At 37.6% G+C, this 22,392-nt stretch overlaps 1 protein-coding gene across 1 annotated transcript in view; it reads left to right on the top strand.

Moving 5' to 3' along the window:
- Positions 1-16,031, top strand: part of ptdss2 (phosphatidylserine synthase 2) — a 22,950-nt gene extending 6,919 nt beyond the window's left edge. The window contains exons 4-12 of the mRNA XM_083546406.1: positions 1-36; positions 231-365; positions 457-507; positions 1,413-1,526; positions 1,624-1,742; positions 7,753-7,867; positions 8,016-8,161; positions 10,231-10,416; positions 13,045-16,031. The exon at positions 1-36 is cut by the window's left edge and continues 32 nt beyond it. Of these exons, the coding sequence (XP_083402532.1) occupies positions 1-36; positions 231-365; positions 457-507; positions 1,413-1,526; positions 1,624-1,742; positions 7,753-7,867; positions 8,016-8,161; positions 10,231-10,416; positions 13,045-13,201 (1,059 nt within the window). The 3' untranslated portion in view covers positions 13,202-16,031. The remainder of the gene's footprint in view (positions 37-230; positions 366-456; positions 508-1,412; positions 1,527-1,623; positions 1,743-7,752; positions 7,868-8,015; positions 8,162-10,230; positions 10,417-13,044) is intronic.
- The last annotated feature ends 6,361 nt before the right edge of the window (positions 16,032-22,392 follow it).

The following is a 22,392-nucleotide window of genomic DNA, read 5'->3' as shown; positions in this document are numbered from 1 at the left end:
GTCTATGAGCTGTTCCTCATCTTCATTCTTTTCCAGGTAAATATGGAGAGACACACACACGCACACTTGCACACACATTGTTGATGAAAAATTGAAAATAATAATGCAAGAGCTATTGTACAATAAAATTCAGTGCATATATATATATATATATATATATATATATATATATATATATATATATATATATATATATATATATATATATATATAATTAATATTTTGTTCAGACGGTGCAGGACGGACGTCTGTTTATGAAGTACATAGATCCGAAGTTGGGAGTTCCTCTTCCAGAGAGAGACTATGGAGGAAACTGTCTTCTCTACGATCCCGGAAACACCACTGACCCCTTCCACAACATTTGGGTAACAAACCACTTTCTTACAACACTCACATGCGCACACACTCTTAGACACACAAAACACACAAATTACTTTTTTTTTTTTTTCATTACAGGATAAAATGGACGGCTTTGTTCCTGCACATTTTCTTGGTTGGTACATTAAGGTGGGTGTGTCTTTTTGTGTCTCTCCCTGTTTTCAATCATGTAATTTTTACTTATGGTTTTTATTTTTGTTTGTTTTTTTTTCCCCCCCTAAACCACTTTACAGTGTTTTCACATGCAAAGTGTACTGGGGGGGAGTGGCAATGAATGGCCAGGAAAAACATCTGGAACAGCTGGAAGATATGGAAATCATGATCATTCTTTTTTTGAGCATATTTAGCACACCATTTCTCTGTATCTTTTTCATTTATTTCGCTTTTTAATTCTATATACTTGGCCGTTTTATTTTGCAGAATAATTGGAATAGAATAGCCTTTATTTGTCACACATGCATTAAAGCACAGTGTAATTCCTTTCTTCACATATTAGCGCAGGGTCAGCCATGATACAGTGCCCCTGGAGCACAGAGGGTTAAGGGCCTTGCTCAAGGGCCCATAAGTAGCCACTGCCTTTACTACTGAGCTACTCCTGCCATGATATATCATATGATACTAGGGTTTTTCATAATATCGGAAAGTTCTACCTCAATCAGTTGTAATAAATGACGGCATGAGGGAACACCTAACACGTTTTTTTTTTTTTTGCTTTAAATCGAGAAAATTAATGGTCAGATATATACAACGGTGCTATATTGGACACTCCAGACACAAGTTTTCCTGCTAAATGGAGAAGAACCCCCATGTCATGACACACATGACTATAAAACATATTAATGGACTGCAGTACACTTAAAAACAAAAGACTGCTTTTCTACTTGGAAAAAGCATATGCAGGATTCTTCCAAAGTCTATCACAAAAGAAAATACTAGAATACTCAGGAAACCGAAACCCCATATAACTTCTAAACTCTGCCATAGTCGAAACTAATGACCGCTTGTGACATTCACATGTTATTTCTGTTTGTCAGACATTGATGATTCGAGACTGGTGGATGTGTATGATAATTAGTGTGATGTTCGAGTTTCTGGAGTACAGTCTTGAGCATCAGCTGCCAAACTTTTCAGAGTGCTGGTGGGACCATGTGAGTATTTTTGTCGTTTTTTTCTGCCTTTCTCATATTCTATACACTATAGATCGATATTTATTTACTTCTCTCACTTTCTTTCTTTGTCCTCCAGTGGATTATGGATGTGCTCTTGTGTAACGGTTTGGGGATTTATTGCGGCATGAAGACGCTGGGCTGGCTTTCGATGAAGCCGTACCAGTGGCAGGGTCTGTGGAACATTCCTACCTATAAGTAAGTACTACAGCGAAATAAGAACAACTTCCTCCTGCATATCCTCAAATACGCAATATTCTCGACATCTTAGTTTTTCGCCCTTTTTTTCTGTGCTTTTGATCATGCTCTGGGTTGAAGTGGTCCTTTTGGGCATCTCTGCCAAGGTTAATTGTTCAAATTGAATCAGATGAATCTTTGGAGGTGGGATTTTGGGTTGGAATAACATCACAGGTAGGGTTGAAAAGAGGTGGAAAATTTCCGGTAATTTTGCAGAAACTTTAAATTGGGATCTGGGTAGTTTTGTTAAATTTATGGGAATTAATTAGAAATTTGCAGAAATCTGTATAGAAACTGTATCATATATAAACAGAAATGTAAACATTTTGTTTGTCCATAAACCGAAATGCATGCAAACTAATACAGATTTTATTAGAGATAAAAAAAAATAAATAAAAAATGTTGACTTAGATTTAATTGTTAGTATAATCTTGTAGCACAACACACACAGCACAAGTAGTTACTTGGTTATATTATAGAGAGGTCAATGTGCAGCCTGTTTAGTGGATTTACTGTCCTCTGAAAATAACATATAGCCATTATTGTCAAAATAGCTGGCAACAAAAGTGAGTACACCCTGAGTGAACATGTCAAAACTACGTCCAAAGTGTCAATATTTTGTGTGAGCATCATTGTTATGTAGCACTGCCTTAATCCTCCTGAGCATGGAATTCACCAGAGCTGCACAGGTTGCTGCTGGGATCCTCTTCCATAATGACATCACAGAGCTGCTGAATGTTAGACACATGGCGCTTCCCCACAAGTGCTCAATAGGGTTCAGGTCTGGAGACATACTTGCCCACTCAATCACCTTCACCTTCCTCAGCAAAGCAGTTGTCATCTTGGCAGTGTGTTTGGGGTCATTATTATTTTGGAAAACTACAGTTTCTAAAGGGAGAGTATCATGTTCTGCTTTGGATTGTCACAGTAAATGTTGGAATCCATGTTTCCCCCAATGAACTGCAGCTCCCCAGTACCAGCAGCACTCATGCAGCCCCAGACCATGATGCTACCACCACCATGCTTGTCTGTGGGCAATACACAATTTTCTTAATACTCCTGACACATGCTGGACATTATCTGAGCCAAACAAGTTTATCTTAGTCTCATCAGATCACAGGACATGTTTCCAGTAATTAATGCTCTTGGACAGGTTGTCTTCAGTAAACTTTTTGCTGGCTTTCTTGTGAGCCAGCTTTGGAAGAGGCTTCCTTCTGGGACGCCGCCATGCAATCCGACTTGTTGCAGTGTGCGGCGTACGGTCTGAGCACTGACAAGCGGACCTTTTGCTTCTGCAACCTCTAAAGCAGGGGTCACTAACCTTTTAGAAACTGAGAGCTACTTCTTGGGTACCGATAATCTGTATGACCCTGGCCACTGTAATGTAACTTAATTTCAGGGTGTTTTCTTCTTATAGCCTCGGCATCTTTGTGGAGAGCAACAATTGTTTCTTTGCCATGAGGTGTCATGTTGAACATCCAGTGGTCTGTAAATTTTAACTGTTTTTATACAAGATACACACATTTGTATGGTCCTGTCAAGCAGATAAAAACTTGAACATGATGAATAAGACTGCCGGCTTTGCACAGTTACACGACGTACAGCTGTTATCATTTAGCTTGTACTCACTTTTGTTTCCAGCTCTTTTGACTGTGTGTTGCGTTATTTTCAGAGGACAGTTAATCTATACCGCTATACAAGCTGCACATTGACTCCTCTAAAATATATCTAAGTTTACTTTATGAAGAAATGCACAGTGCATGTAGGGCGTGTGATTGATGAATGTGCAGGGTAGAAATTCAACTGAAATTGCATTAAATCTGGTTGTTTAAACCAAGATTATTCTGCAAGATTTTTTTTTCTCAACTACATACAAGTTCCCTTTTATAGGCTATCCTGCAATTTAGTAAATTCCCAGTTTATTCCTAATAATTCCCGTTAATTCCCATATATTCCCGTTATTTACCGTGAAAGGTTTCTAGTAAAAAAAAAAAAAAAAAAAAAAAACACGGATATTTTGTAATATGTCAATCTGGAGATTATTTAAAATTTCACCACATTATGAACAAGTGCGATGAACTTTTGCAAGTTACTTCAGATATACCTTTCGCTTTGTTCCATCGAATTTTCAAACCGTCTTTACAGCCCACGGCTTTAAGTTCTGCTCTAGAAGATTCAATTGTACCAGGTATCAGGACAGTGTCACAGTACCATCACCTGTATCCTTCCCATTCAGAGCAATGTTTCATGATTCCTGCTTTTTGTCTGGGTTTCGCGTGTTCTGGGACATCTGGATGCCTGTATTTCTAACATCAAATGGACGGCATCTCTACTGAGTCATGCAAAGCGCACACCTGTTCTGGAATATATTAATAATCATCACTATTAAGAACATTAGGTCATAGCAGCCAGTTTGACAATATCCAGCACTCACCATTAGAGAACTGGAATGAGCAAATATATTTATAGCTGAAATAAAAAAAGTAAAATTGGGAACAAATATAAAAAAAACCAGAATGCAATGATTTGCAAGTCTCATAAAATTAGGTTTTATTTACACTTGTGGAGGAAGTGCACAAAAACCATGTACTTGAGTTAGTAGAGTAGAGACACTCAGTAAAATATTTCTCCAGCAAAAGCACTCCCTTTGAACTTTCCCTTCAGTAAAAGTACAACGTTTTTGCCTCTAAATGTACTTAAGTATCCAAAGTACTATGATATTATTATGGGCTATAATTTTATGATCATTTTTGGCTCCAAACTTCTGCTTACTTCAAGACTAATCAAGACTCCAATGTTACTCTCAGCACATCCGATTTATTAATAGAATGATATTAATGAATCAAACACTGATTGATATCTATTTAAATTATCATGAGCCCAAAACCTTCTTTTTTTTTTTTTTTTTAACTACTTCTAAAAAAAAAAATTCTAGTCAGGAGTTTCTTCCATCATTTATTCCTCTCTAAATGTTTTGCTTGCTGTCGAGCTGACGCTGAACTATATGTTGGTACACCAAGCGCCAATCAAAACAAATTCAAAACAGAGCACGCGCTCAACCCCGATTGGTGGCTTGCTGCCTGCCTAACCAGTTACATTTCTTTTCCCGCTCATAAACAAAAAGGAACGACTCATTTTGCCAAATGTAGTATAAAAAGATATTTAACTTTGAAATGTAGTGAAGTTCAAGTAAAAGTCTCCCCGAATGGAAACACTACACTAAAGAACATATATTTTTCATATAGTTAAAAAAAATAAATAAACTAATACTATTCCAGTATAACCGAAGTGGTTTTCGTCCACTGGCCAAATCAAATCAATAGGCTATATGTTTTGTGAACTAGAACATCTAGGACACAGCGCATGCTTTATTGTCTATTCTAATGGGGCGAGCGTTTTCCAACGTTTTTTCCACCACGGACCAGTTTCACAAACAACTTTTCCACAGGGGGCACACACACATAACCAAACACAATAGCGTGCATATTATATTGCAATTAATTATTGCGTATATAATGAAAGTGTAACTTGGCTCCCCTTAATGCACAATCATTGGGAGTCCTGAGCCACATGTGGTACAGAGAGGTCTTGGCTCATGCGAATCACCTGTGGCAATGAAGTGTTTTCTTTGAAATGGCCATGGACGGTCAGGGAGCCCTCTGCCGTTTCATCATTTTATTTTTTATTTATTTTCCAGTAAACATTTCAGCATTTTTTTTTCTTGTGCTTATCTTTGCTAGGGCATGGTTGTGGTCTTATTTAATGAAGCATAGAACGCGGCTGAATTTGGTGTAGCCGCCTGAGTGGTAATTTTTAGTGTAAAATACATTGCAGACTGTAAAAGTCAATAGAATGGAAATAAAAGAAAAATGTAAAGGCTTTTATTCTTTCTATATCTAGACTATATCATAGCTTGGAAGCTTAATAATAACCTATAATCCGCCTTGCTGTGGTAATAAACTGCATTTTGGGGCATGGCTACGGGGATATACGGTATATGGAGATGATTCCGCTGCAAGAGCGTTAGTGAGATCAGGTGATTGTTTGAGATGGTCTGGATTTTTCACTTTACCCCATATGTGTTCAGTTTGGTTGATGACTGGTCTCGGTGCTGGCTGGTCAAGTTCTTCCACTCCAGTCTTTAACACACCAGGTATTCTTGAAGCTCACTTTGTGTAAAGACAGCATTGTCGTGCTGGAACAGGTTTCGGATTAACTGGAACATCAATTACCTAGCCTCTTTTTCTAATACCAGTCAAGGTTTTACTAATGCTTTCATGACTTAATGAAAGCCATGCACCACGATCCAGTGTAAAGCCTTTCCAGCAACAATGAATGGGATTTAAGACTTTATGAACCATTTATTTTTTCCTGTTAAGGTCGAAATTTTAATTGTGTATAATGAAGACTTGTAATGTATTGTATTAGGCTTTGTTTGTGGATTAAGAGCATATAGTTGGCTGGACTTGTTAGAGTTCCAATATTTGTAGACAGTATGTTGCTTATCAGCTTGTAGTTATGCGGAAAAGCAAGTATACATGATGTAAAGCCACAAGCTGAAGTCTAATAAAGACTTAAGGTAAAATCATGAGGTAAAACTTGCAGCCACAGGTTAAAGAATGGGATAAAGCTTGCAGCCTTGAGGTGAAGCTTGTGTCCATGAGTTGAAAGGTCCCATAAAGCTCGCAGCCACGAGTCACACATCATAGCTTTCGCTACTAAATTAACACAAATCAAATTAAATTCACAAATTCCCACAGCCAAGCTCCACAATCTAGTAAAAAAACCTTCCAAGCAGTATCTAATGGGACTTAAGTCTTTATGAACATTTGTCCTGTTGAGTTTTAAATGTTAGTGGTGAATAATGGAGACTTGTAATGTTATTAGTATTAGGTATTGGATGCTGTAGCCTCATAAACATTGTAGCAATGATGTAAAATCATGAGGTAAAACTTGTAGCCACAGGTTGAGGTAAAGCCTGCAGTTATGAGGAAATGTTTGTAGCCATGAGTTGAAAAAGTAGGTAAAGCTTGTGCCAAACGTCAAAACACCTAAAGATCTCAATAATGATTCACAATGCTTCATTCTCCACAATCTAGTCTAAAGTCTTCGCAGCATTAACTAATGGGACTTAAGACTTTATGAAGCATTTTTTTTCTTTTCTGTTTAAATGTTAATTGTAAATAATAAAGACTTTTTTTTTTTTTTTTAACCTTCACAAACTGTAGAAGAGAAATTGACCAAATGTCGACAAAAATGTTGCAAGTAAAATAGTTGCATAGGCCGAAGTTATAAACTAAACATGATCACTGCATATCTTTTTCTATTCCAAGTCTTAATAAGTACACAACTCATGTTTACCACCATGTTAATGCAGGTTTAATGTTGTTAATACATAAGAATGTGCTAACAAGCAATACGGTCTTCTTCTCATCGTCAGTGATGCATGGAGAAACTTCTCACCGGTGTATAAGAACCGTGCTCTATTGATTAGCGAGGAAAAACTCGCAGCTCAATATGAACCACTGCCAGATATATTTGCTTATATGATTAGCAGTGATGAAACACTGCATTGCACTGCGCTATGCATTTTATCAGTGAAGGCTAAATCATTTCTTGTGTTGTGCTCTCTAGCGTACTCATGATCATAAATTTGACAGACATGATGGTCATTAAAAACTGATCACTTTCATTGGTTTAGCTTTATTGCATGAGCTGGGCAAATCATTTCTGCTCCTGGAAGTTATGTGGAGCAATTATTCAATGAAACAGCAGCTGTTTATTATTGAACATCTCTATGGATGTTAGTTTCAATTCCGTTTGTCCATGGTTAGTGCAGGCATTTAGCACGATTTCCACCGACAAGGAAAGAAATGTCTTTTGAGGAAAATAACCATAAATTTGCTGCGAATGTTACGTCCGATTTGTGAGAATAGTATCTGATTTACTGCAATGTGCGGTTTACCCACAGGGGGAAGATAAAGCGTATCGCATTCCAGTTCACGCCGTACAGCTGGGTGAAGTTCGAGTGGAGACCGGCATCAAACCTGCGCCGGTGGCTCGCCGTGCTCGGCATCATCTTCATGGTCAGTGTGTGTGACCCAATAAAAATGTTCTTTAATGACTGTTCAACTAAGATGTTACCAAAGAACCCTATAATATTTACATAGCAGTTAAATCACTTGATATTTACCAAACTCTTCCACTTCACTCTTTTTTTTTTTTTCTTTATAGTTTTTACTGGCGGAGCTGAACACCTTTTATTTAAAGTTTGTGTTATGGATGCCACCTGAACATTACCTGGTGCTGCTGAGACTTGTGTTCTTCGTCAATGTGGGTGGAGTGGCCATGAGAGAAATCTACGACTTTATGGACGACCCGTCAGTTACAATCTTTTTTGGTTTTGTTTAATTTTTGGTGATTAGTATTGTGTTACTGGGATTATGTATTATCAGTATTAGGCTTTTGTAATGTTCTAATCATTCTGACAGTATATTATAGCCATAAGGTAAAGCATGTAGCCCTGATAGATAGATAGATAGATAGATAGATAGATAGATAGATAGATAGATAGATAGATAGATAGATAGATAGATAGATAGATAGATAGATAGATAGATAGATAGATAGATAGATAGATAGATAGATAGATAGATAGATAGATAGATCAGAAGTGCAAAATGTAGCAATCGTGCAAAAATGCAGATAAATAATTGAGGTAAAGCCTTGAAGATTGAAGCAGTAATTTAAAATCATGAGTTAAAGCTTATAGCCACAAGTTAAAGAATGAGGCAAAGCTTGTAGCCATTAAGAAACACAATGAGGTGAAACTTGTAACTATGAGGTAAACCGTACATTTTGTAGCTAACCTACAACATTTGTTAACCTATAACATTTTGTCTATAACCATGAGCTTTTATCTGGGTTATAGAATGAGCTAAAGCTTGCAGCCATTAGTCAAATAATGAGAGTAAAACCATGAAGTAACACGCTTGTAGCCACGAGGTAAAACTTGTAAATATTTGGTAAAACCATGAGGTAAAAGTTGTAAATATTTGGTAAAACCATGAGCTAAAACTCTATCTATGAGGAAACAAATAAGCTAAAGCTTGCAGCTATGAGTTAAAATTTGTAGCCGTTATGTAAAACCAACCTTTTTGAAACTAATTCTTGGGTGCAGATTAATGTGAAGGCTACCAGTTTGATACACACTTCTGAAGTAACAAATTTGCTCAATTTAATTATATGTTGTTATTAATAATTAATGATATTCATCAACGTAAAGAAACTGATCATGTTAATTTCTCACAATAATTATCAACAACCGTTTAACAAGGTAGGAAACCGATAAATATCAATATGCAAAACTTTATTTCTAAAAATCCATTTCATTTTCAAATGATCACTTTCACGTTTTCACTAGCCACTAACAATTTTTAACAAATCATGCACTACGTTGCATCATGTTTGAGAGAGAGAGAGAGAGAGAGAGAGAGAGAGAGAGAGAGAGAGTGAGTGTCATTTTCAAATTCACACCAATGCAAGTGTGATTTAAAAAAAGAATAGCAACAAAATAAATTTAATGCAGCTCACTGGTAAGTGGCGCTATGGTGAGCTATTTTTAGAAAAGGCCCGCAGGCCTTGCAGCCATTCGGTAAAAAATATGATCAATCCATGAAATAAAGCTTGCAGACATGAGGAAAAACTTGAGGTAAAACTTGTTGCTATGAGGTACCATGAGAGAATGCTTGTATTTATTATTTCTATTTGATAAGTAGACATTGAAGAAATTTGTACTGAGCGAGAACACCAGTCTGTTTAGAAACACTGACTGAGACAACAAGCAAATTAACCACCAGCCTCCAACCAAATAGATTTCCATTTGCCTGTCGATTCAGAAGGCCCCACCTCTAGCACTAGCACTAGTATTCCAGTCAAGGCTGCGGCACGCAAGGGCTTCGCTTTACATCACGATTCCCTTAACTGAGAATATTTACATCCCCTTAACATGAAGAAACTTAAAATTTCAACATTGTTATATCATAAACATTAAAACGAAAAAAAGTGCTAATTGCTTTGTTAAAGAATATGAGGAACAAAGGATTTTAAAAGAATATACTAGATACTGCCGGTCCCAAGCCCAAATAAATGGGGAGGGTTGCATTAGGAAGGGCATCCAGCGTAAAAACGTGCCAAATCAAACATGCGGATCATGAATACGGATGATCCGCTGTGGCGACCCCTAATGGAAGAAGCCGAAAGAAAGTTTATACTAGATACGCAGTAAGTAACAGATAGTAGTAAGCGTTTGTTTTGTTTCGTAGACGATGTTATTAATACTCGTTGCCCATGCATGTTTTTGAGTTGAAGAACAACCAAGTTTGTGCCAGTGACCCAGTAAACCTACTGAATCGTAAATCCGATGCTGTGTGTGTTCCTGCTTTTTCAGAAAGTTCCATAAGAAGCTGGGCCAGCAGGCCTGGATTGTGGCAGCCATCACAGTAACCGAGTTTCTCATCGTAGTGAAGTACGACCCCAACACCATCATGTTACCAATCCCCTTCTTCATCACGCAATGTTGGATCCTCGGCATTGTTCTCATCCTCACTTGGACACTGTGGCGTTTCTTTTTACGGTGAGCGATTTTAGAAAGTGAACACGAGCAAAGGTGAAAGGCGCAAAGGCCTACCTCTGTCTTCACTTCTCAAACAGTGAAGTAAATGCACACAACTTGCTTTGTAGTAGTTCCATCTCTGTACTTCGTAATGGATATTTTTCAGTGGTGCTTGTACGTTTCTGGTTTTCTTTTGGCTGTTTTTGTGCACTGTGCCGCTGTCTTATGTGTGGCACTGATAGTATCTCTCTCTAGTATCTCTCTTTCTCGCGTGTGTGTGTGAGTGGGTCAGCGGTGCAGAGAGGGAGAGTTAGGTGTAGAGTGACAGCTGGTTGTTGTGCCAACATCACCTTCATCTGTCATTCTCATCAGGCTGCTTCTCCCCCCTGCATGCCCCATAAGCCAGACTTGAACTTTCACACGCTAAATTAAATGTCATGTGTGCACTAGTGTGATATTTTAACAAAGCAGAAGAAAGGAAGCGGCAGTCTTCACCTTAATTCTTTAACAGTCAGCATTTTTAACTGCAGGCCGACAGGAAGTTTAGAGACAACATAAAAGTGACCGTAGCCGCTATGTCTTGTGTTTCTACTGCGCATTAATGTCCATCTTTATTTCAGTTAAATGAAGGCTCACTTAAGCACCATATTTGGTTAAAGTTGATCAACTGGCAGTGATGATGCCTCCATAGTTTGTGGGATTATATGAAACGTCCTGTCATGCCCCCTATGTTCTGAGGACAAGCAAGAAGGGCACGTGAGCTAAAACGTGTAGCGATGAGGTAAAACCTTGAGGTTAATCTATGAGGTAAAGAATGAGATAAATCCATGAAGTAAAGCTTGTAGTCAGGAGGTAAAAAAATGAGTAAAACTTTTAACCATAAGATGAAACGCGTAGCTATTCAGTAACAAAAATGTAGAGGCAAATTTATAGCATTCTATATAAGTCTATATAATATCTATAGGATTGCAGCAAGAAAAAATACCTGAAGCTGGTTACAAGTCAGCTGTAGCTGCTAGTCACAAATATTAGCATTTATCAGGGTTTAAGGATGAATTATTTAGGCCATTTAGACTTTTGTATTGTATAGTTTTCAGTGTTTTACCTTTCTCTCTCTTTCTCACTGCCTTGTAGAAGTCAGTTACTTGTTCACTTCACACATCAGAATGAAGAAAACGTGTGATTTCGGTAACATGAATTGACATGTTTAATAATACTCAAACCAGCCTATCTGGGTTAGGGTTAGAACAGAACCTGCTTGAGCCCCTGTGGTATTTTACACTCTTCAGTTTTTACACCTTTCTGTGTAAACTCGAAACACTGTGAACGCCGCATGCTGAAACACTTTATTGTCAACAGAGATCAGGGGAGAATCAGCAAACTGGTCTATAGGAACTCAAATATTCACTCTTTACAACCGTGATGAGCAGGAAAGCATCTAAGAATATACATAAAACCGTGAGCTGGATCAGCTACAGGAGCAAGACACTAAACAGCTGAAGAGTTTGGGTGAATCTGTGCCCATGATAGCTTCTTGATTTTGACAGAACGCTAATGTTGTCTTTTTCACTCCAAACGAAAACCTCAACATCTTCAGCCGATGTCGAAGTTTTCGTTGGGAGTGACGAGGGTGGACAGGATTAGAAACGAGTTTATTAGAGGGACAGCGCATGTAGGACGTTTTGGAGACCAAGTGAAAGAGGCCCGATTGATATGGTTTGGACATATGCAGAGGAGGGACATGGGGTATATCGGTAGGAGAATGCTGAGGATTGAGCCACCAGGCAGGAGGAAAAGAGGAAGGCTGAGGAGAAGGTTTATGGATGTGGTGAGGGAAGACATGCGGGTAGTTGGGTTTAAAAAGGCAGATGTAAAGAACAGGGGAGTATGAAGAAGGATGATCCGCTGTGGCGACCCCTAATGGGAGCAGCCGAAAGAAGATGATGATGATGATGATGATAGTATAGCGCTCTCCGTGCAGTCTCGCATATAAACACAAACCTCATGTGACTTTTATGATTCGCCACTAGAGGCCGCACTTGTAATGACCAAATGACCAAAATCTGGAAAAACAGGATACATTTTTTCCGATAGTTCCAGCAATCAGCTGTCAGTGCCGTTTAATCAAAAAAGATAAATCAGCTGACCTTTACTTTGCATATCCAAGTGATGTTAGGAAGCTGGGATCAGAGCGCAGGGTCAGCCATGATACAGCACTACGGCACAGAGCCTTAAGGTCCTTGTTTAGGGGCCCAAGGCCGCTTGGCGATACCACGGCGTAAACCCCCAACCTTCCAAGCAGTAACCCAGAGCCTTAACCATTCCTGTATTGTTGTAACCATGGATATATAACAACCAAGCATGAATAGTCACTGAGTTCACACTTTTACTTATGATTGATATGAACATTATCTGTATCTGGGGGTTTTATTTTTATCACACTGCTGCTAGATGATTGGCTATTGAGCTAACTGCATGAATCTACACGTGTTCCTAATAAATGTATTTTTTTTTACATTAACAAGTCAGAGGTTGGCTAAATGCTTACATTAATTGTATAACCATATTCCCTCTTCATCTATGGCAACGAGGCCTAACGACATTTTGCCAACCGATGAAAATGAGCTCTATCTTTTCCTGTTTTCACAGCGATATCACACTTCGTTACAAAGAGACGCAAAGGCGTAAGCAGGAGGGTACGGCCGAGCACGAATGCCCCCCCGGCACCGGCAGCAAGACCCCTGTGACGTCCGGTCGCAGCAAACTGAACGGAAACACAGACCCCTTACGTCTGCGCAAGTCTTGAGGCGACGATGCTGCGTTGCAAGCGTCCAGCGCCATGTGATTTACCCTGTGTGTGCATCCGTCCGCCCCTCTTTTCCTGAACCATTCCAACGCTCCTTTGCTGCTCACACACACCCAAACACACACACTCACATACTCATATACTCGGCAACAGTGAGTTCATGTTACACAGCCAGAAGGTTAATGAATTTATTTATTTAAAAAAAAATTTTTGCATGATTTATTATTTGGAGCTGTAAGATCCAGAGCATGAGTACATCTTAGAAATATATAAACGGATGCATGACGGAATTACGGACAAAAACGCTCCGTTCTTCCAGATGCCTTATCGACTCCTGTAAAAAGAAAGAAGGATTTAACCGTGGTACTGTACCTTTCCTCAGCAATGCGACGCTAACCTAAAACACATTCTTACATGTGTGTCTTTTTATCCAAAAACGTGTTTAACCTTAGTTTAACCTCTAAATTGTTTCTGGATCTTTTTTTTTTATTTTTATTTTTTTAAAGAAAGTCACAACTTTTCTGTTTCTATGTAACAACACAACAACAAAAAAGTTCTCCAGTGATAAGGAAAAGTACCGTTCATCTTTGTAGACGATTCTGAATCATTGATGTGTTCAAGGGGCGTGGCTTATTTCTCTTTTTTTTTTTCTTTAAAAAAAAAAAAAAAAAACAATTCTGTTCTTTTTGCTGCTACGCAATAAGACAGGAAGGTCAGCGTGAGAGTCGAACTCATTACAGATTTTTTTTTTTAGGCTTTAACTTTACAAGTCCTGGAGTTAGCGCTGTTACACAGTGCTAGCAGTACTACTTGCTTGAACACACACACACACACACACACTTCAACAGCTCGAACACACACACACACACACACACACACACACTTCAACAGCTCGAGCGTTGCTTTTCCCTTCATGTTAAAACAGGGACCGAAGCACTCTCAGGAGACCCGACACTCTTTTCACATGATGTTTCTCAGGTATTTTTTTCCCCTTTAGAGAAACAGCCAGAGTCCTCAGTATGCACCAGAAGGTCGCTGCTGATGCTGCACAAGCGAGCTGTACTACAGTACATCACACTCATAAGTGCGCAAGAGGAAAATAGACAGAAAGGTGGACCGGTCACACTTTTCATGGACCAAACTTGCGTTTTATTTTACTTTCGACATTTTTTTTTTTTATTATTATTATTCACATTTTTAATGGACTGTTACCATGATCGTTGCTGCTCCAGCCACAGAACAAATGTTAGAAGGGTTGCATGCTAAATGCAAGCCCGCGTGCTCACATGTTCTCGATCCTCCGCCTACTTTAAGCCTATGGTAAGGTCCGTTTATTGAAGCGTCGGCGTCTCATGTGCTCAGTGCGACCGTTTTTAATCGGATAAACGGATATCGTGTAGATAAATAGCGACAGAAGCGCATATTCTGGTGGTGTTTGTGAGTGGTGCAATAGGAAGGTGGAGGGTGTGTCTTACAGTTCACTTCTTTCCTAACAATTAGCAGAAACGGACAGAATCATCTCACGTCATGTCCAAAATGCTGCTGCTATTATAATCTTTATACTACTAATGTACATTTTTACATTTAGTCTTATGTTGAAATGGGTTGCCAGCACCATCAGAACAACCTCTTACTACTGCTACTACTACTAGGTATTACGCTAGGTGTATTTTTTTCCTTTATGTAACATAGGGTTTTAAATAATGTTCCAAAATACTCTAGGATACATTTTTTTAAACACATTTTGTCTTAGATTTATTTTTTATTTTTTTAAAGAGTGTTCGAATGAGTGAGTGTCAGACAGGGGATTACGCCACCATTCGAATCGACTCCTAAACGCAAAGCCGGGCGATATGACTAAAAAATATCATATTGTGATTCTTATTAGAGCTTGATTTACTATTTTCCAGCAGTGCAGTAGTGGTGCTTTGTCTTTTAAGCAAATTTGTAATATTTTTTTTTTTTAATAAGCACAGAGAAATCATCGACATAACAATCAATATTTAACAGTGAAACAAGCTGTACACAAGCCTCGTCTTTTTTTTTATGGAGCAGATTGTGAAAATGTATCTCAATATTAATATCGTATGGTCATATCGTCCAGTCCTGCTGATCTCTCACACACCCTGTTTTGGCTCGAAGCAGCACAAGGGATCGAATCAGCGTAGGTTTCAAGTTCAGTAGTATATACAAAACCTCATACCTTCAGAAATCATAAAATGTTTTTTTCTTGAATGAACAATAGCAGTAAAAAAAAAAAAAAAAAAAAAAAGCGAATTCACAGTGTAAGCTCTTTGTCACTAAGCTTGTTTAGATAATTGTTCTCGCTAGTACAGGTGAAGTACTAAACTCACTGAGACTCGTTTTGTGGAATGTGGACGTAATCTGAAAATGTCGTCTCCTTCACACGTGTTTATTATCCAGATTTATTTTTGAATAACATTTCTGAAACTACTACTGAAACGAAACCCACCTGTCTGTAGCTATAGCTGGTGGGTTTAACAAATTTTCTTTCTAACGAACGACTCTGCCCATCTAAAAAAAAAAAAAAAAAAAACAGAGAGAGAGAGAGAAAAAGACGTTTCTTTCAAAGGCTCGAGTCTTCACTCTGTCCCCATGCTAACGTAGCTGTCTGCATGATGGATGTTAATATAGATAAGCAATTTGTGTGTAGGTGTGATTTTTGGATGTGGTGTTTCTTCAGGGCAATAAGCTCATCTCTATTTTTCACTACAACGAGGTGTGAGAGAATGTCATGAAGAAAGCCCATTACTGAAAGAGAAGCCTATATGAATTGTTTTATAAATAAAACAAATCTGTCTTTTCATAATGTGTCTCGAGTCATTTTATTTTTACCATGAAAATGAAATGATCAATGAATGTCTACCGTGCAAAGAAGGTCGAATCCCTCAAGTATTCCCTCAAATAAATACCTTAAATATTGCGTTTTAAACAAGATAAAAGCTATTAAAGGAAAAACTATTTCTGATGTTTGACCTTGGTGCGACAATGTTTGTATCAATTCGCAAATTTAGGCAGTTTGTCTAATTTTTTAATAGATTCACAAATAGGCCAGTTGTAAAAAAGAGAGGGGGAAAAATCTGAATTCATGAATTCACAAAACCAAGGAAAAGTGAAATATCTGTATGATGAGAAACAAGGAAGCGATTTGAAGAAGCGAGGGGGAAAAAATTTGACCTCACTTTGACCTTGATCCTGATTGAATTGATTCCAAAATCTAAATTAAATCTACTGGTTATGTTAATACCTTAAAGTAAATTTTACATTTAACTACTGCATCTGACAATAAGGACGAGACAAAAATAAATGTTTCTGAGCAAATAAATGGCAGGAAACTTTTTTTTTATAAATAAAATATAAAAATATTTTTTTCCTTTAAAATATTAAATTCAATTCAATTCATTTTTATTTGTATAGCGCTTTTAACAATGAACATTGTCTCAAAGCAACTTTACACAGATAATGCGGTGATTAAAAATGAATATGTTCTTTATGAGTAAGTTTGTCCCTGATGAGCGAGCCGGTGGCGACTGGCGACTGTGGCAAGGAAAAACTCCCAGAGATGGCATAAGGAAGAAAGTGATGATGATCAAAAGCGAACTGTATTCAGGAGACTGTTGACATCAACTACAGTCCAATCCATCCTCAAAGCTCCTGCTCTTACTCCGGAATTTCATGGAACCACCCAAGGCGTTGATGACAAACCTTCCCCAGCTGCACAGAGTGGCCTCCAGTCAAAGAGAACACTATCCAGAGGCAGGCCTGGATGAAGTGGGAAGATCCACGGAGGGGAGAGGGGCAGGAACAGTGGTCACTGGAGCCTCAGGAGCATGTTTAACTCGACCGAGAGAGAGAGAGAGAGAGAGAGAGAGCGAGAGAGAGAGAAGAGGGTGACAGGAAAAGAAGGATATGGATTATTAAGTGTACCTATTGTTGCATGAGAGTTAAAGTCACTGTGCAGTTTGGACTCCGGCAAGAAAATAGTCTGCCTCAGGCTGCAATCACACAATAGATCGCTTCCCCGAATACAGTAAAAAAAAATGTATTCACATGAATTTGTGAATGTAATCAAGAAAAAGTATGATATTGGTATGATGGTTGGTATGGCTTTAGAGCAGCATCAGTCCCTACTCATTTTACCTTGCTTTGACATTGACCCTGGCTGGATTGGTTCCGAAATCAAATTAAAATTTTCTGCTTATGTTGATACAAATAAATCTTACAAACATTTAAGTACTACAAACACCCAAGAACAAGGAGGAGACAAACAATAACAGCTTTATATACATATTATCTTTATATATTCTTATATTTTATTTTATATAGTTTTTATACTTTATTTATCAGTCTTCTATTTCTTTGTATAATTTTTCTCCCTATACCATCATAATAAGCATTTTACTGCATGTCGTACCCAGTATGTATGTGTGTGTATGTGACAAATAAAATTTGATTTGATTTGATATAAATAAATAAATATATATATATATATATATATATATATATATATATATATATATATATATATATATATATATATATATTATTTTTTTTTTTTTTTTATGAAAATGGATTTATGTACTGTTTCTGAGCAAATACATGTCAGTAGAATTAAGTTTAATAAATAATCATCCTTTATGCTTTATAAATCAAGTCTTCCACAGACTACGGTCAGACAATAGATCACTTCTACTTCCTTAAAAAAACAAACAAACAAAAAAAAAAAAATCAAGATTCTAAACAAATGATCAGAAATAACAGATTTTCTTTTTTTTTTACATTTCAGCAGATTTTGTTTTTACTTTGTTTTTATTTGGATGGAATTTCAATCCAACTTGTAGCTAAATCATAGAATAAGGTCAGGGATGGCATCTAGGTGGTCAAGTCAAGAGTCAAGAGACTTTTATTGTCATTTCTGCTCTACACAATAGTACACAGTACAGAGTAAAAACGAGACAACGCTCCTTCAGAACCCTGGTGCTACACTAAACAACATAGAGCTACAACACACAACACAAAGCTACATAAAGTGCATCGAGTGCAAACACTAGCAGACATAAAAACAGTACAGACAGACAGACAACACAAGACAGTGTGGGACAATACACATACCACAAGATGGTGCCGATCTGTAAATCTACTGTATACTCTGAATATACAGTACTGTGCAAAGAGGACTATAAAGACTAGAAACAAACACAATGCAGTGCAAAAACAGCAGTAGCAGCAGTCAAGAGGTGCAAAAAACAGCATGTAAATATGGTTAAGTATAAATAATAAGTGTGTGTGAGTTTTAGTTTAGTTCTTTGTATTGAGGAGCCTGATAGCTTGAGGGAAAAAAAAACTGTTGCATAGTCTGGATGTGAGGCCCGAATGCTTTGGAACCTCTTTCCTGATGGTAGATGGGTAAAGAGTGTGTGTGAGGGGTGTGAGGGGTGTGTGGGGACGTCCACAATGCTGTTGGCTTTGCGGATGCAACGTGTGGTGTAAATGTTCATGATAGAAGGGAGAGAGACTCAGATGATCTTCTCAGCCGTCCTCACTATCCTCTGTAGGGTCTTGCGATCCGAGTACAGATGTTTGTGTAAAAAATGTAATTGAAAGTAAAAAGTTGTTACCATAGTACTGATATCGGAAAAATCTACTGAAGTTTAAATACTTTGTTACTGTACTTTAATAGATTTTTTTGATATCAGTACTATAGTAACTCATTAGGCCTAAACCTATAGGCAATAACATATAAATTCATATTTTATAATATCTTTATCTCTGTAAAGCTACTTTGAGACAATTTTGATTGCTAAAAGCGATTATCTGAACTTTATAAACTGTTACTGCAAACTGTATATAGCTGGAGGTTCAGGAAGGATGATTGAAGAACCTCAAAAGAGTTGGTTGCTTCTGCGAGAAGTTACATTTCAATTGCTTGACAAAATAACAAATAGTTCAGGTCCTGGGAATGTTTCATAATGATCGATAAGTTAGATCGCCGCTCCCTATACTCAGAGTACGCAGATTGCTTACTCTGGGGGGGTCAATATAAACATTAACATAAATATAAATAAAAGCAATGAGTTTATTAGAGGGACAGCACATGTAGGATGTTTTGGTGACAAGGTGAGGGAGGCGAGATTGAGATGGTTTGGACATGTGCAGAGAAGGGACATGAATTATATTGGTAAAAAAATGCTGAAGATGGAGCCACCAGGTAGGAGGAAAAGAGGAAGGCCAAGGAGGAGGTTTATGGATGTGGTGAGGGAAGACATGCAGGTAGTTGGTGTAAAAGAGGCAGATATAGAGGACAGGGTGGTATGGAGACGGATGATCCGCAGTGGCGACCCCTAATGGGAGCAGCCAAAAGAAGAAGAAGAAGAATGAGAAATATAAAAAATGAATTTTACGTATGTGTAGTAAGTGACATGCCATTTTTGCATCCACACACGCATCACCTGTGTTTGTGGCAAGTTGCAAATGATCATAATTGATGGATAACTATGTCCAGGAAGAGACAACAGCAGTCTGGTGCTGAGAAGCGAAAATGAAAACCCAAGATATGACAATTAATTAAAAAATCTAAAATGTTAAACTTATTGAGGACTTTGATGCCAGAAACCCCTTGTAAAATTTTAAAAGCAGTAAAAAAAAAATTTTTATATTGTTTATTTTAAAAGTTAAAGTTTATTTATTATTTGTGTAATTTCAGTTTATTTATATTATATATTTGTGTGGGGTTTTTTAGGGGGGGAACCACTGTAAATTTTCATTTGACCAGCAGGGGCTCCACATTATGATGGAAAGTTTGAGATGTGTTGAGATGTTGTTGTTTTTTTTTTTGTTTGGTTGTTTTTTTGTTTGTTTTGTTTTTTGGCAACATGCATAGTCTGACTTTTCTGCCACATCCACTCATGGGAAAATTGCCAACATGTCCTGCATTTCTAGATTTTTTTCACTGTTAAAAGTTGAGATTTGAAACGTATGGAAATGGCCTTATAACCCTTCGCAGATTGATAGGTAGCAAGAGTTGCTAACATTGTGTTCCAGATAAGCAAACTTCTAAGCTTTTATCAGGTGGTCACACTAGCTGATGATCAATTAAGCATCTGGCCTTAATCCTGTGGAAGCAGTAGGGGATTTTTTGTGTGTTGTAGTTTATCTGAGGTTATATTTACCTAATTTTAAGGCCTGACAAGGACCACATCATATTTATTATGTCCTGATACATAAAAACCATAGAAGAAGGTGTACATTGTTTTTTTCATATGACTGTATATAAGACCTGGGAGTTATTTTAGACAGGATTTTGTCTTTAAAAAATCATATCAACCAAGTTACAAAAACAGCCTTCTTTCACCTTAGAAATATTTCTAAGCTAAGAAACATGTTGTCTATATCTGATGCAGAGAAGCTCGTCCATGCGTTCATGACCTCCAGAATAGACTATTGTAATGCATTACTAGGTGGATGTCCTGCATCATTAATAAACAAGTTTCAGTTAGTTCAGAATGCAGCAACCAGAGTTCTTACAAAGTCAAGAAACGATGATCATATAACCCCAATCTTATCGTCCCTACACTGGCTTCCTGTTAAGTTTCGAATAGACTGCAAACTACTACTTCTTACTTATAAAGCCCTAAATGGTTTGGCTCCCATGTATCTCTCCAGTCTTTTAACACGCTACAATCCGTCACGCTCCCTGAGATCTCAAAACTCTGGGCTTCTAGTAGTTCCTAGAATAGCAAAGTCCACTAAAGGCGGTAAATCATTTTCACATTTAGCTCCTAAACTCTGGAATAGTCTTTCTGACAGTGTTTGGGGGTTCAGACACACTCTCCCAGTTTAAGTGCAGATTAAAAACTTATCCTTTTAGCAAAGCCTACACATAACACACATCACATCATAACCTTGTGCTCCAGAACATCTGATCACATGCACATTATCAACTTGTGCTGTTAATATCATGAACAGCAGCTACGCTAATTTCTCTCCACTGCTTCTCTTTCTCTCCCCATCCCGAGGCATCCTGAGGTTTGGCCAGCTCCAGTCACGTCCCACCTCATGAAGATTATGGACCTTTGAAGAAGTAGATGCCGAACTTGCAAACATCCCGTACCATCTAGAGACGTACCAGTGCCAATTGGATCCCACTACATGTGTGGAGTTTTGACATTGGACCTCCTGGAGTGTTTAAAGGCTCTGGCGTGGAGAAGCTGGTGCTGGATCTGTGATGATCACAAATGTTGAGCTCAGTAGCTCCTAGTTTTATAACCATAAAGACTGTAGAAAGAACATTACTTATAATCTTATACTCCAGTACTCATGTTAGTTCTCACTCTCCAGTGTTCTGTATTGTTGAAAGATTTATGATCAAACTCTTGATGTCACCCAAATGAGGATGGGTTCCCCTTTTGAGTCTGGTTCCTCTCAAGGTTTCTTCCTCATAACATCTAAGGGAGTTTTTCCTTACCACAGTCGCCATGGCTGCTCATCAGGGATAAATGCACACCATTCACCTTAACTGTTGATTTCTGTAAAGCTGCTTTGAGACAATGTCTGTTGTGAAAAGCGCTATAGAAATAAACTTGACTTGACTTGACTTGTTTATACAGAATAAATAGAATTTTATGTTCTATAAAACTTAATGTTTTCTGGATGTGTTAATGAGTCCATGCAGTGATTTACGTTCCAGAATCCTGCATGGTTTCTATGTATTTTCCTTGTGCACAGAGATTTTCTCTTCTCATCTTGTGATGATTGTGACAAATAAACTGTAAATGATGATATTCAAAGTTTTCGCAATTTGATGTTGAAGAACATTATTCTGAAATCGTTCCACAATTTGTACCGACAGTCTTTTACAGATTGGTGAAGCCTTTAGCTGTTTTTTAAATAATGATTTAGGATTTAGGATTTGATGATTTAATAAAATTATTAAAAGTATTACACAGTCACACAATATATTGGGTACTTGTAATTGTTATATTTATTATTATTATTATTATTATTATTAATATTATTTTTTTGAGATGTACGTTTTACTAAGCATTTGTAATGTATTTGTTATAATTTTTATATAAGGGAAACCGAACTTTTATTTTGGTGACGGTTTACAGCGCGGGAACCAGTGCTGTATTTTTTTTTACCGTTACTCGGACTTTGATTTTGAAATGTAT

This window comes from Silurus aristotelis (assembly GCF_946808225.1).
Source record: "Silurus aristotelis genome assembly, chromosome: 7".
NCBI classification, from domain to species: domain Eukaryota; kingdom Metazoa; phylum Chordata; class Actinopteri; order Siluriformes; family Siluridae; genus Silurus; species Silurus aristotelis.
This window is presented reverse-complemented; position numbering and strand designations above follow the sequence as displayed.